The sequence below is a fragment of the Bombyx mandarina genome, chromosome 18 (genome assembly GCF_030267445.1).
Source record: "Bombyx mandarina strain Sakado chromosome 18, ASM3026744v2".
Taxonomy (NCBI): domain Eukaryota; kingdom Metazoa; phylum Arthropoda; class Insecta; order Lepidoptera; family Bombycidae; genus Bombyx; species Bombyx mandarina.
In genome coordinates this window covers 1,492,278-1,506,348 of record NC_143224.1, presented here as the reverse complement: position 1 = coordinate 1,506,348, position 14,071 = coordinate 1,492,278, and the positions used below count along the sequence as shown (strand labels likewise).

At 41.3% G+C, this 14,071-nt stretch overlaps 1 protein-coding gene across 1 annotated transcript in view; it reads right to left on the bottom strand.

Moving 5' to 3' along the window:
* The window catches only part of shtd (anaphase promoting complex subunit 1), a 32,276-nt gene that overhangs the window by 5,412 nt on the left and 12,793 nt on the right, over nt 1-14,071 (bottom strand). Inside the window, exons 11-19 of the mRNA XM_089734880.1 lie at nt 13,838-13,990; nt 13,207-13,426; nt 12,262-12,424; nt 11,077-11,256; nt 5,677-5,847; nt 3,973-4,164; nt 3,258-3,381; nt 2,183-2,384; nt 697-804 (exon numbers count right to left, since the gene is read on the bottom strand). Coding sequence (XP_089591006.1) covers nt 697-804; nt 2,183-2,384; nt 3,258-3,381; nt 3,973-4,164; nt 5,677-5,847; nt 11,077-11,256; nt 12,262-12,424; nt 13,207-13,426; nt 13,838-13,990 — 1,513 coding nt within the window. The remainder of the gene's footprint in view (nt 1-696; nt 805-2,182; nt 2,385-3,257; nt 3,382-3,972; nt 4,165-5,676; nt 5,848-11,076; nt 11,257-12,261; nt 12,425-13,206; nt 13,427-13,837; nt 13,991-14,071) is intronic.

The following is a 14,071-nucleotide window of genomic DNA, read 5'->3' as shown; positions in this document are numbered from 1 at the left end:
CTAACCAGTGTTTATTGTTCACATAAACGCGGTTTCTTGTACCGCACGTGGCCTCGCGTTGTATCGAACTATCGACCTGTTCAGTTTTCAAAACACAATCATAAAAAAAAAAATCAAAACACGCAACTGACATCCTAAAGTAGTTAAAAAAAAATTTGTTCGTGTAGTGTCAGCTCGGGATATAGTTACAAAAAAAGAAAGACTTTCACTTAAAATAGGCTGCACCCAGTATCGTCTTTGCCTTCTTCTGCGAAGTCTCAGTTTTCGGTATAATATCCATATACAAATTGCAGGACTGTCGCGCGTACATATTCTATCATGTGAAAGCTTCCGCCACGCGGTACGGCGCGGTCATATGAACTTAGCCTTACCTTGTGTCCTTACCACTAAACATACCATAAAGGGTCAAATGACCCATTTTGAACTTCTGCATTGTGCACCTTATTGCTTTTGCACGTTTAACTTCATGACTTTTTCTTACGAACTAATCTATAGTTATTATACAATTTTTTGGGTTTTTTTTAGTACCTAATACTTGTCGTGTACCGTTATCTACCCGCTATGGTAGACATAGGTATCACTAAATGTTGGTATGATTAGTGTTAATAAGGTCTTTCAAGTGAAGCTAAATGGAAAAGATATGCTCTATTCCAATGACATAAGAGTAAAATTTCTGTGATCAGCTGTTTGACTGACCTGCCCGCCGTGCGTGAGCGGCGGCGCGGCGGCGCCGGGCGCGGGCACGCGGGCGCGCAGCCGGCGGCACATGCGCAGCAGGGACAGGTCGCCGCGACCCGCCATTATCTGCCACCACACACACCGTTACACTGTTGTATGGATTTTTTGGCGGGAACGCGAGGAGTGAAGTTGTGTGATTTGTTTTATTTCGTCCATTTAGAGTTTCTTCAGGTTTAAATGTGTAATAACGGTGGTTTACTAACTGTTTAATATCTGTGAAAGTGCACAAATGTGGGAAAATGAAATTAAAGCCGCTGAACGTAACTTCTCGGGATCTTCCAAAAAGTCTACTGAAAAAGTCTCAGTAAATGATCACCATTTTACTGAGATTATATGTCATCCCATATCATCTCAATTCATTTAATTTTATCCCAGTTGATTAATGTTTTAAATTAACCATCTTCATTTCATTTCATTTCATAGTGTCATTTTTCGTAAAAATAAGAATATAAATTAAAATAAAACATGACTTAAATGTCTTAGATACAAGGTCATAAAATCCCATAAAAAAAATTACACTGTTGTATCTATTTCATTCTCTCTCGTCCGGTCACAAATATAATAATAATAATATGTCATTTCATGCTTTTCATGCAGATTTACTAAATTAATAATTTAAAAAAAGGCAAAGGGAAGTGGTCACCATCCTCGTTCCACAAAATTTATTAAATGAACATTTACTAAATCGAATACATATTTAACAAAAGATAAAAATAAACAAAGATGAAAAGGATTGGGTGTTCGTCAAACATTTATACGGTATAATATTTTACGGTAGGCAGTGGCTTAGCTTGGTCCCTGGCTTTGCTGATGTCCATGAGCGTCGGTAATCATTCACCATTGGGCCATATGCTCGTTTGCTTATACAGCAATAAAAAAGAAAAAAAATACAAGCGTGCAATTCACACTTGGTAGAAGTGAAACCTTCAAAAATTAAAATACAATTATCCTAAATGTCTAAGTATATGTAAAATTTTGTCATTAATATATAATTGTAAATCATCTTTGATAGTATGAGGTAGCGCCCTCTGTGAATTGATATTTTAACTTTACGTATAATGTGTTCTATCTCATTCTCTCGCCGGCTGAATCCTATACATTTATGTGTTTGTGTTTCTATGGACTTATTTTTTCGTTTCATCGAGTTTAAAATCACAACGATTCTAAACAAGTTTCACTTTAAAACAAAATGTGTGTGTGTGCAAGTCACACACGGTGGAAGTGAAACTTATAAATATTAAGAATAATCGCAAGGGTCAACCACCAACCACTACGTAGTGCATCATCTTTGATAGTATTAGGTAGCGCTCTCTGTGAATTGATATTTTAACTTTACGTTTCATTTTTTCGTTTCATCGAGTTTGAATGAAGTAAATAAGTTTCACTTAAAAAACTAGATCGATTGAGTCCTGAAGGTGTAAGTGGGTGTGGTCGGGACAGTCACCATGCCGGCGGCCAGCAGACAGACGCACAGCGTGTACTCGAGCGTGGAGCGGCCGGCCAGCTCGGCCAGCGCGGTGTCGGCCAGCGCGGCCAGCGCGCGCGCGTGGTGCAGCACGGCGTCGCGCGCGTCCGCGTCCCCCGACCCCGCGAACCGCAGACCCAGCGCGAACGCCGCGCCCGCCACGATGTTGCAGTACGCCTGGCTGGACAACACATCAGTCCGCGCACCACCACCACCACCGCCCTGCCTACTTCTGCCGCGAAGCAGTGTGAAGAGCGGGGCAGCCGTTGTAACTATACTTGAGACCTTAGAACTTATATCTCAAGGTGGGTGGTGCACTGGTGGGTAACCACTTAACATCCGGGCTGTGAGCTCGTCCAACCATCTTTTTTTTTATTGCCCTAGGAGACAGACGAACATACAGCTCACCTGATGGTAAGTGGTTACCATCGCTCATGGACGTCAGCAATGCCAGAGGCAGAGCCAAGCCGCTGCCTACCGCTTAATAATAGGCCATAAAAAAGCAGCTCGAAGTCGTCGTGGCCTAAAGGATACGTCATCCGGTGCATTCGTGTGTAGCGATGCACCGGTGTTCGAATCCCGCAGGCGGGTACCAATTTTTCTAATGAAATACGTACTCAACAAATGTTCACGATTGACTTCCACGGTGAAGGAATAACATCGTGTAATAAAAGTCCAAAACCCGCAAAATTATAATTTGCGTAATCACTGGTGGTGGGACCTCTTGTGAGTCCGCGCGGGTAGGTACCACCGCCCTGCCTATTTCTGCCGTGAAGCAGTAATGCGTTTCGGTTTGAAGGGTAAGGTAGCCGCTGTAACTATACTGAGACCTTAGAACTTATATCTCAAGGTGGGCGGCGCATTTACGCTGTAGATATCTATGGACTCCAGTAACCACTTAACACCAGGTGGGCTGTGAGCTCATCCACCCATATAAGCCATAAAAAAATCAGCTCTGTGATGTCTTCTGGTGAGACCCTGGTACTTCTGATATCCACAAGCGACGGTGACCACTCACCATGAGGCAGGTCGTCTGCCGTTATAAATAACTTACTTCATAGCTTCATAATCGATGTTGTCCTCGGTCGGTTTGACGAAGCAGTATGGCTTAATCGTTTCTGGAACTTGATCCTCGATCCACTCTTCGCTGGCTTCTATGGAGTCCCACAGCATTAGGCCTGTAACAGCACAAGGTATTTTTTAATTCCCAGTTCCCCCAAATTCCCCCACCTCGAGTCACAAATTCTAAGTCTCGGTTTTACAGTACAACGGTTGCCTACCCTTTAAGCTGAAGCGCATTACTGCTCCACGGCAGGATTAGGCAGAGCGATGGGGGCTTTGAAGAATCTTTACCAACGTTTAAGGCGCCTTGAAAAATTAGAGACTATTGTATTTTACGAATTTTAATTGATGAATTGTTTTTTACTAAGATTTAGTTTGGAATATCGAGGTATTGTTCGAAAACAATCCCCGTGGAACAAAACTTAGGGCTAAGTTTCTCTATAGGGCCCGTGGCTCACCCACTGAGTGGTCGCCGGGACATCGCAACACCAACGCCAACTCTCATCGGAATTTGTCCCCAAGAGGATTAGTCTGTTAATATATCAGCTGTTTTATGCGTCGCGGTAGAGTATCGATGCTCAAGCGTGCTCACGACGCGCATACCACTACTAACAAATTTTATTTTGATCGTTGAGGGTAGTTCGCAGATCCGTTAGAGAGGTACAGTGAGCTACACAAGTGCAGGTGTGGTGTCGGGACGCGCGTACCTCGCGCGATGACCCTGAGCATGAGCAGGTCCGGGCGCACGTAGTCGAGCTGGTAGGCGGTGTCGGGCGGCTGCAGCCAGGCGGCGGGGGCGCGGCGGCCGGCGCGCAGGTACAGCAGGCCCAGCGCCACCGTGCCGCCCGGGGACGTCACGTCCAGGTTCACGCCCGGCTTGCACCGCTCGCGCTGCCCGCCTGCCGAGCGACGCACGTCAGCGCTATCCGGTATGGAACAATCGGGTGTCTAACCGGGTGTCTAACTCTAATAATCTGGCTTTTTAAGCAAATGTAGGAATCAGAAACGGAAACACGGTGAAGTGTGTATACTAGGATTGAGATAATAATTAAACATGGAGTACACGCAAGAAGACGTTTTCTTTTAACACCTCCCAAAATACAACATTACATGGCGACTCTGTCATGATATTATTATGAGTATTGACAACAAAACATAAATTAAATTTTAGAATGTTATCAGTCAATTAAAGTATACGGAGCTTCGTGGGAAAGAATCGCATTGGACGTCGCCGGCCCGTTCCCGGAAAGTAACAGTGTCAACAAGTACTTCATGGTGATGATGGATTACTTCACAAAATGGCCCGAAATCTCAGTGTTTCGACTTTTAGGGAATTCTCCCTTTTTTAGGAAAAATTAGCTGATATTTTGGATGGTTAAAGACAATTTGAAAAATACAAGGATTTAGGGAATTTCGGGGTAAAAAGCAAAGCCTATACTAGTAACCCTCTAGTAAACATAGATTAAACCTCTGCTTTTTTCTTAGGAATTCCCCAGAATCTTAATAAGTGTAATCCGCCAAATTTTAATTTACCTATTTACGAAAACCTTGAAGTTGTCATTTCATTTTTACTAGCAGTTCCTTCTTCAAAGACTGTGGAAAGATTATTCAGTGTTCTCAAAAATGTAAACACTGACAAGAGAAACAGGCTTTCTAATCAAACCTTGAACGGCTTGCTTCATACAAAGCTGGGAATGCCAGCAAACAATTGCTCAATTTTAGAACCGAACAGTGTTATGTTACGTGCAGCAAAAGAATATAAAATCAATGCGTCGACTTCCTAAAAATTTTAATCCTATAGATCTATGATCTTCTGTGGGCGTTTATATTATAATAATATATACCTACATTGAATAATATGCTGTGGTTTATTTTCTGTATTTTATTTATGCTCCCTACATAAAGGATTTATGAAAGTTGTTTAGAAAATTTTAGGGATAAAATAAAAAAGAAACTAGGGTAAAATAGAAAACGTAAGTGGAAACACTGCGAAATCTGTGATCGTAAAAATAGTATTTCAAAATAAGAGTACATTTCCCATCACCTTCCATGGCCCCACCAACCTTGCGGTTATTAGGACCGAAGCATGAACTTCACGGCACTTACGTTCCGATCGGTTCTACAAACTGACACCGTCCCCTTCACTCCACAAGCATCGTCCCCTTTCCGGGGCTGCTAACGACACAAACGGTCTTCGTTGCCGGGCAGTTCGCGAGATTCGCGCGCGGCGTGTCATGCATGCGGGAACTCGCGCAAGTGCCAAAAGCTGCGCTCGTCTCTGACCAAGTCCGCGTGGTAAACTGGGTCCTCCTCAATCCGCGAGATACCCTCGAGCATCCCGCACTCCCACAGCACATGGTCCCGCCCCGCAGTGACAGTAGGAGTATAGTAGAGAGGGAGGGTGCACTGACCGTGCGCGGCGGGCCGGTCGCCGCCCAGCATGTAGGTGCGCAGCGCGTGCGGCACGCGGCGCGGCACGTCCCGCCACGCGCCCGCGCACACCAGCCCCAGCGCCAGCCCGGCCGCCAGCGCGTAGCCCTCGCGCTCCACGCAGCTCTCCGCCTCCGGGCCCGGCGGCTTGCCTGCACGCGAGCACCCGTGTTGCTTACTACTGGAGCCCATACACATCGTAATGCACCACCCACCTCGAGATATAAGTTCTACGATCTCAAATATACTTACAACGGCTGCCCCGCCCTTCAAACCGAAACGCATTACTGCTTCACGGCAGAAATAGGCCTTGGTCTTGGGCTTGAATACCCGTGCGAACTCACAAGAGGTCCTATCGCCAGTAATTACGCAAATTATAATTTTGCGGATTTTGATTTTTATTACACAATATTATTCCTTTACCGTAGGAGTCAATCATGAACATTTGTCAAGTACGTATTTCATTAGAAAAATTGGTACCCGCCTGCGGGATTCGAACACCGGTGCATCGTTAGATACGTGTAATGAATGATTGAATGTCAATCTGTCATATGACAATTGATAGTTTTTTAAATCATTTTTCGGTTAATGGACGTTGTGAAATGTGTGTTAAAGAATTATTGAAGAAAGGGCATTAAATGTTGTTTCTTGTTGTTTAGAAGAAACGCAATTTCGTCTTTTCTTATTTAAATACCGTAATTACCATTATAAAACAACATTTTTGCTAATATATTGAGAAAATGGAGAAATTAAGATTTGATTTTACAATGAAATCAATGGCGGATGGAAAAATAAACGTCATATGCATAACTTCCATTGCTACACCAAGTGGACAAGTTTTTGGAATTCCAGTCGAATATCAACCCGTAAATCTTCATAAGGTGATCACAACTACTCCTAACTACACCAGAGTAAAAAACTCTTTAGTAAAAAGGCATCAAACGAGGAAAATATGGATAACTGTGACGGAGGAAATTTCAAAAACATATTTGGATGAAGAACAAAATTTGCAATTCAATGATTGTTATTTGGAAGAGATTTCAGAACAACCTGTTAGTTACGAATCGACATCTAGTGATTCTAATCACATGCTTGAAAAACTGTTAGAAAAACTACAAGAACAAAAACAGCAGAAACCAGAAAAACAAAATTTAGGGAAAATTGCAAAGGATTTTATTATAGAAAAATTCAACGGCCGTAATTCAAATGCATTACAGTGGATCAAAGATTTTAATAAAGAATGTGAACGTTTTCAAATAATCGAGGATAAACAAAAAATTGAAATTTTGAAGAACTTCTTAGAAAATGCTAGTGTAGATTGGTACAGTTCTATGCTGATGAAGCTTACAGTACAATCAGAATGGAGCAAATGGGAGAAAATTTTTTGTGAGACATTTGCGAACAAAGGATGGTCCTCCACTAGATATGCTCTTGCCTTTAAATATCAATCGGGATCCTTACTTAGTATGCTTTAAAGAAGGAGAAATTATTGTTGGAAGTCAGGAAGACAGTGGATACCGGAACAATTATTGATCTCATAGCATTTGGCTTACCCAATTATGTGGCGGACAAGATTGACAAAGAAACATTACAAAGAACGGAAGACCTTTACAATGAGATAAGAAAATTGGAACATCTGGTGATGAAAAATAAATATGAAAAAAGGATCAGCTCATATAATTTAGATAATAAAGGGAAAAAGATTGATGGAAAGAAACCATGCCCAATCTGTTTAAATGAGAAAAAAGGGAAACGGTTCCACCCAGAGGACAGCTGTTGGTTCAAAGAAAAAAATAAAAAAGCTGTGGTAAAAACTGTAAATAATTCAGAATTGGAAATAGAACTGAATGAGAAAAATCCAAAAAACTAGAAATACCACCATTAATAAAAATAAGTTTACAAATAAATGACACTTTGAAGGTTTCTGGAATCTATGACTCTGGATCTAATGTTTCATTAATTAATGCAAGATTATTGAAAATACAAGAGAAACAGAAGACAAATGATATGCAAGTTGTAAACTTAAAAACTATTAATGGTGAGAAAAAAACGAAAGGTATGGTAACGCTAAAAATAAAAATCTACAATATTGAAAGAAATATGGATATTTTTGTGGTGGATAATGAAAATTTTAACTATGACTTCTTAATTGGTTTGGATTGTATAAAAAAATTCAAATTAATACAAAATGAAGAACTTAACATCATACAATATCCCGAAAAGAAAAGCATAATCTCAAATGAACATTGTTCTAATGAGAATAATGTAACAAATGTCGGAATTCCTGATGTACTAGGTGACAAAAATAAAGAACAAACATTTAAAGAGAGAATAGAAGAGAAAGAGAAGATAGAGATGGAACTATACTCTGAGATAGTAAAAAAGGGTACTACTATAAATACCAACAAATTGTGTGAAATTAATTTCAATGAACATGTAAACATTGATGAATTTCAAATGTCTGTAAATCATCTAGATTTATATCAGCAATCAAAAATTGAGAAGTTAGTAGATAAATTCAAATCTGTTTTTGCTAAGGACAAATATGATGTTGGCTCTGTGCAGGATTATGAAGCCCATATAGACTTGATGGTAGATAAATACTGCTATAAGCGTCCGTACAGATGCACAATTGAAGACAGAACAGAAATTGAAAGTCAAATATCGAAGCTACTACAGAAAAATTTGATAGAGGAATCTTACAGCCCGTTTGCTGCTCCTGTAACTCTAGCATATAAGAAAGAAGATGATAAAAAAACAAGATTATGCATAGATTTCAGAGATTTAAACAAAATAGTAGTTCCACAATCACAACCTTTCCCACTTATAGAGGACTTAATGACCAAAACAGTAAACTGTAAGTATTATTCTACATTAGACATAAACTCAGCATTTTGGTCGATCCCATTGAAAATTCAAGATAGACATAAGACTGCTTTTGTGACACAAGAAGGACATTTTCAATGGACTTGTCTCCCATTTGGGTTAAAGACTGCACCAGCGATTTTCCAAAGAATATTGAGCAATATTATAAGAAAACACAGACTATCTAACTTTGCAGTAAACTTTATTGACGACATCTTAATTTTTTCTAAAACTTTTGAGGAACATATACAACACATATCGAGACTACTGGAAGCAATACAAAAGGAAGGGTTTAGACTGAAGTTTTCAAAATGTACATTTGCAAGTCACCATGCTAAATACTTGGGTCATATAATAGAAGACAATTCAGTTAGACCTCTGAAAGATTATTTAACTGCTGTCAAAAGCTTCCCAATTCCAGAAACAAGGAAAAATATACGGCAGTTTTTGGGAAAAGTAAATTTTCATCATAAGTTTGTACCACATAGTGCAATTATCCTCGATCCATTACATAACTTATTAAGGAAAGATGTGAAATTTGTATGGACGGCAGAATGCCAGGAAGCATTTGATAAAATTAGAGCATTGCTTTGCTCAGAACCAATCCTAAAAATATTTGACCCAGATTCACCGATAAGAATTTACACAGATGCTAGTATCAAAGGAGTTGGAGCAGTGTTGAAACAAGACGATGAAAACGGCGTGAGTAAACCGGTTGCTTATTTTTCGAAGAAATTAACAGAAGCACAGAAAAAGAAGAAGGCAATATACTTAGAATGTCTGGCGATAAAAGAAGCAGTCAAATACTGGCAACATTGACTTATGGGAAAAGAATTTATGGTATACACAGATCATAAGCCCCTGGAAAATATGAACATTAAAGCTCGAACTGATGAGGAACTAGGTGATTTAACATATTATCTATCACAATATAATTTTGAAATTAAATACAACCCAGGAAAATCAAATCAAGAAGCGGACTGCTTAAGCCGAAATCCAGTCTTAGAAGCAAATGATAATAACGACGATTTTTTAAAGGTCGTAAATTTAATCGACCTACAAGAAATAAAGAATGACCAGCTAACAAATCCAGACCTACAAAAAGAAAAGAATAAGCACATATTAGAGAATGAAGTTTATTACATGAAAAATAAAAGAAGAAATAAGATTATACTGTCAGAAAAACTTAGCAAAGCTCTAATAAAAAAAGTCCATGACACATACTGCCACATTGGAAGAACCCAGATGACAAATAAAATAACACCATTCTTTTCAGCCAAAAATATTACAGCAAACATTAATAAAATGTGTGATGCGTGTGAAACCTGCATTAAAAACAAGTCCAGGAGGAAGTCGAAATATGGTTTAATGTCACATTTGGGACCAGCCACACACCCGTTTGAAATTGTATCCATCGATACTATTGGGGGCTTTGGAGGATCCCGATCAACCAAAAGGTATTTGCATCTTCTAGTGGATCATTTCACACGGTATGCCTATATTTGTACATCAAAAACTCAAGGCTCCAATGATTTCATTAAGCTAATGCAAAAGGTAACAAAAAATTATGACGTTAATATGGTATTATCAGACCAATACCCTGGCATAAATTCAAAAGAATTTAAAGAATTTCTAAAGAATAATAATATCAAAATAGTTTTCACAGCTGTTGATGCGCCTTTTTCGAATGGGCTTAACGAAAGATTAAATCAAACACTAACAAATAAGATAAGATGTAAAATAAACGAAAGCGATAAAAAGACATCTTGGACAACAATTGCACAAGAATGCGTAGAAAAATATAATGAAACAGAACACACAGTTACAAAGTTTGCTCCCAGGTACCTTCTAGATGGTGAAAATGTGAGTATTCTACCACTACATTTGAAAACAAGTTGTACAACAGAAGATTTGAGAAGAGATCGAAAATTAGCCTTAGAAAACACAATAAAATCTCACAATTATAATAAAAATATATTTGACCAGTACAGAGAAGGGTATAAATTGGAAGAAGGAGATAGTGTTTATGTGGAGAATGGAAATAAACTAAACAGGAAGAAAATGGATGAATTGAGAACAGGGCCATACAAAATACTAAAGAAGATTTCAGAATCGATCTATGAAGTTGACACCGGACACAAAAAAGCAGAATCAAACCTCTACCATATAACAAAGTTGTCTCCAGTGTCTATCTGATATGATAAACAATTGTAAAACCATTCACTGCCTCTTACAATTGTCTTTTCAGCGGGGGAGATGTAATGAATGATTGAATGTCAATCTGTCATATGACAATTGATAGTTTTTTAAATAATTTTTCGGTTAATGGACGTTGTGAAATGTGTGTTAAAGAATTATTGAAGAAAGGGCATTAAATGTTGTTTCTTGTTGTTTAGAAGAAACGCAATTTCGTCTTTTCTTATTTAAATACCGTAATTACCATTATATACGAATGCACCGTCTTATCTTTTAGGCCACTAGGAGTTCAGCAACAAATCAGTTATCAGTGAGCTCACCGATCTCGTTGAGCAGCACCTGCGTGTAGTGCGCGTGCGCGGTGCCCTGGTACAGCAGCCCCACGCCCATCAGCGCCGCCACCAGGATGTTCTGCTGTATGTCCAGCTCCACCGACGTGGGGGGCAGCAGCGGCTCCAGGTGGATGCTGAGCATTTTGGTAGCCTGGACGTCCATTGTGCCTAAGATAGGATTAGCAGTTGCTCAGTGTATACCAAGATATCAAACTGTCACAGTTCTGTTTAACTAGAAAATCTCTTTCACCAGCCTTCAATAACCCTGTATGCGCTGCTGAATGTGGCGTACACAACTTGAGATTTAGATAGGAAGAAATCACTGATAATAGAATATCCGTTCATTATATACTTCGGTAACAAGTAACTAATTCTATCTATGTTTTTTTTTTATTGCTGAGATGGGTGGACGAGCTCACAGCCCACCTGGTGTTAAGTGCTTACTGGAGCCCATAGACATCTACGACGTAAATGCGCCACCCACTAGTTTTGATAAAAACGTCTTTGGTGACTTTCTCTCAGAAGATTAAGTGTTAATTGGTTTGGAGGACTGTGAAGTTGCCTTTAGCGAACTTTATTCCATTTCTAACAGTAGATGTGTAGAGAAATTAGTGGACTTCTGCTTCTCGTCATTATACCACTACGTGGGGTCGGCGCAGTGTGACCTCTTTTTGCATTGAGGCCTATCACACGTTACCTCTGCACTCACAAGCATATCCTATGTCACACAGTACATCCAAGTCTATTTAGGACGCGGCTATAATCACCGCCCGCCACCGGAGTAAAGTTCATCCATATTACCCCCTCCACGGTGTTTCCCGAACGCTATGACATGTCCTTCTTCAAACGAAGCTTGAGGAGAGCATTTAACGGTATGCAGCGGCTTGGCCCTGCCATAGCATTGCTGAAGTCCATGGGCGACGGTAACCACTAACCACCAGGTGGGATGTATGCTCGTCTGCCTACACGGGCAATAAATTAAGGAGCTGCTGAACTCATTTTCAATATGACATTTTAAAACCTCTAGGGCGTGTCGATGTTACAAGCGCGACTCCGCAGCTGGACCTTGGACGGGCTTTATGACGGTCTAATAGACCAGAAGGTTTATTGGAAACTGTAGCTTTTCTGGTTAGTATCCAGCACGGCTCTGAAGAGAATAAAAGAGCTGCTCACCCCTATAGGTGGCGGCCAGGCCCAGCAGCAGGCCGATGCTGATCATCTCGTTGCACTTGACCAGGTACTCGTAGATGTTCATGAAGGGCATGTCCCGCAGGTGCCCGTTGAGGCCCAGCCCCATGAGGAAGCCTGCGTGCTCACTCGACATCTCTGCGGTGCCCTGTGTCAATAGTCTTACTGTACTGTAAGGTGGCGTCTCCCGACCCGACACGCATCTGGGAGCTCGGGGTGAGATTCCATTACTGGAATCTCATTTACTTTTGTACGAACCAGCGCGCACATCATATTGCATACCGAGGCATTTTACATCAAGGTCATTCATTTTCGAGTCACTTCGTGTACCGCCATCAGCAAGGCGTCGCGTACTCGCATATTGTCATTTTTATCATATAAACAGTAACCAATCAGTGTAAGCATATCAATAAACAATTGCTCAATATTGGAGGGTTGTGTGGACAAACCGTACAACCTTCAAGTTATTTACTTAATTATGCTATCTTGTAATTATACTATAATTCTTATTTTAATTATACTGTCGGTTGGTAAAACCATATTGCATGTTGCTGAAACTTGTATTATGATTGGAAAACGGGACGAGCATTATTTCATAGATGGGTGAACGACCTCACGGCCCAACTGGTGTTAAGTGGCTACCGGAGCCCATAGACATCTATAATGTAATTGCTCCACCCACCTTGAGATATGAGTTCTAAAGTTTCAGTATAGTTACAACGGCTGCCCCACCCTTTAAACCGAAACGCATTACTGCTTTACGGCAGAAATAGGCAGGGTGGTGGTACCAGTAAAAAACGCATTACTGCTTTACGGCAGAAATAGGCAGGGTGGTGGTACCAGTAAAAATCTATTTAAGACCTTAATTTTAATCTCAATAGAGTGTAGGTTTTCATAGCTTAAGCTAATAAATGAGAAGAGTCCCCTGACCCTGGGCTTGTTGTAGAGCACGAAGGCGGTGTCGATGGAGGTGGGCACGAGCGGCACGAGGCACAGCGCGGTGGCCACGCCGCTGTGGAAGGAGGGCCAGCACAGCGCCTGCGGGGACAGCTCGGCGTGCGGCGCCCCCCCGCGCGCCCACACGCACGTGCGCGCCACGCGGGCCGGCTCCGTGCACGCCCACGGGGACGTGCGCAGCGTCGCCATGCCTCTGCACGCACAGACAAATCTCGATATATATACTAATATACTAATCACTACATAGTATAAAACAGAGTCGCTTTCCCTGTCCCTATATCCCTATGTATACTTAAATCTTTAAAACTACGCAACGGATTTTGATGCGTTTTCTCTAATAGACAGTGTAATTTTTTTTATTGCTTAGATGGGTGGACGATCTCACAGCCCGCCTGGTGTTAAATGGTTACCGGAGCTCATAGACATCTACAACGTAAATGCGCCACCCACCTTGAGATATAAGTTCTAAGGTCTCAAGTATACTTAAAACGGGCGCCGCGCTCTTCAAACTGCTTCACGGTAGAAATAGGCAGGGCGGTGGTACCTACCCGCGCGGACTCACAACAGGTCCCACCACTGGTAATGAAGCTGGACGGTTGCTTACCTCGCCACGGGCAGGGCCATGGTCCTGGTGCTGACGGCGTACAGGTACTTCTCCTGCTCCTCGATGAAGTCGTGGTCGGACACCTCGGGGCGCTGCGTGAGGTTGACGGTGACGGGCTGCGACGACTGCAGCAGGTTCAACACTTCCGCCATTCTGGAATCACGTTCGAGGTCCTGGAGCGAGCTCCTCTGGGTGCGCGCTGGTGCAGCCATCTTTGTTTGTTATTATTGCATT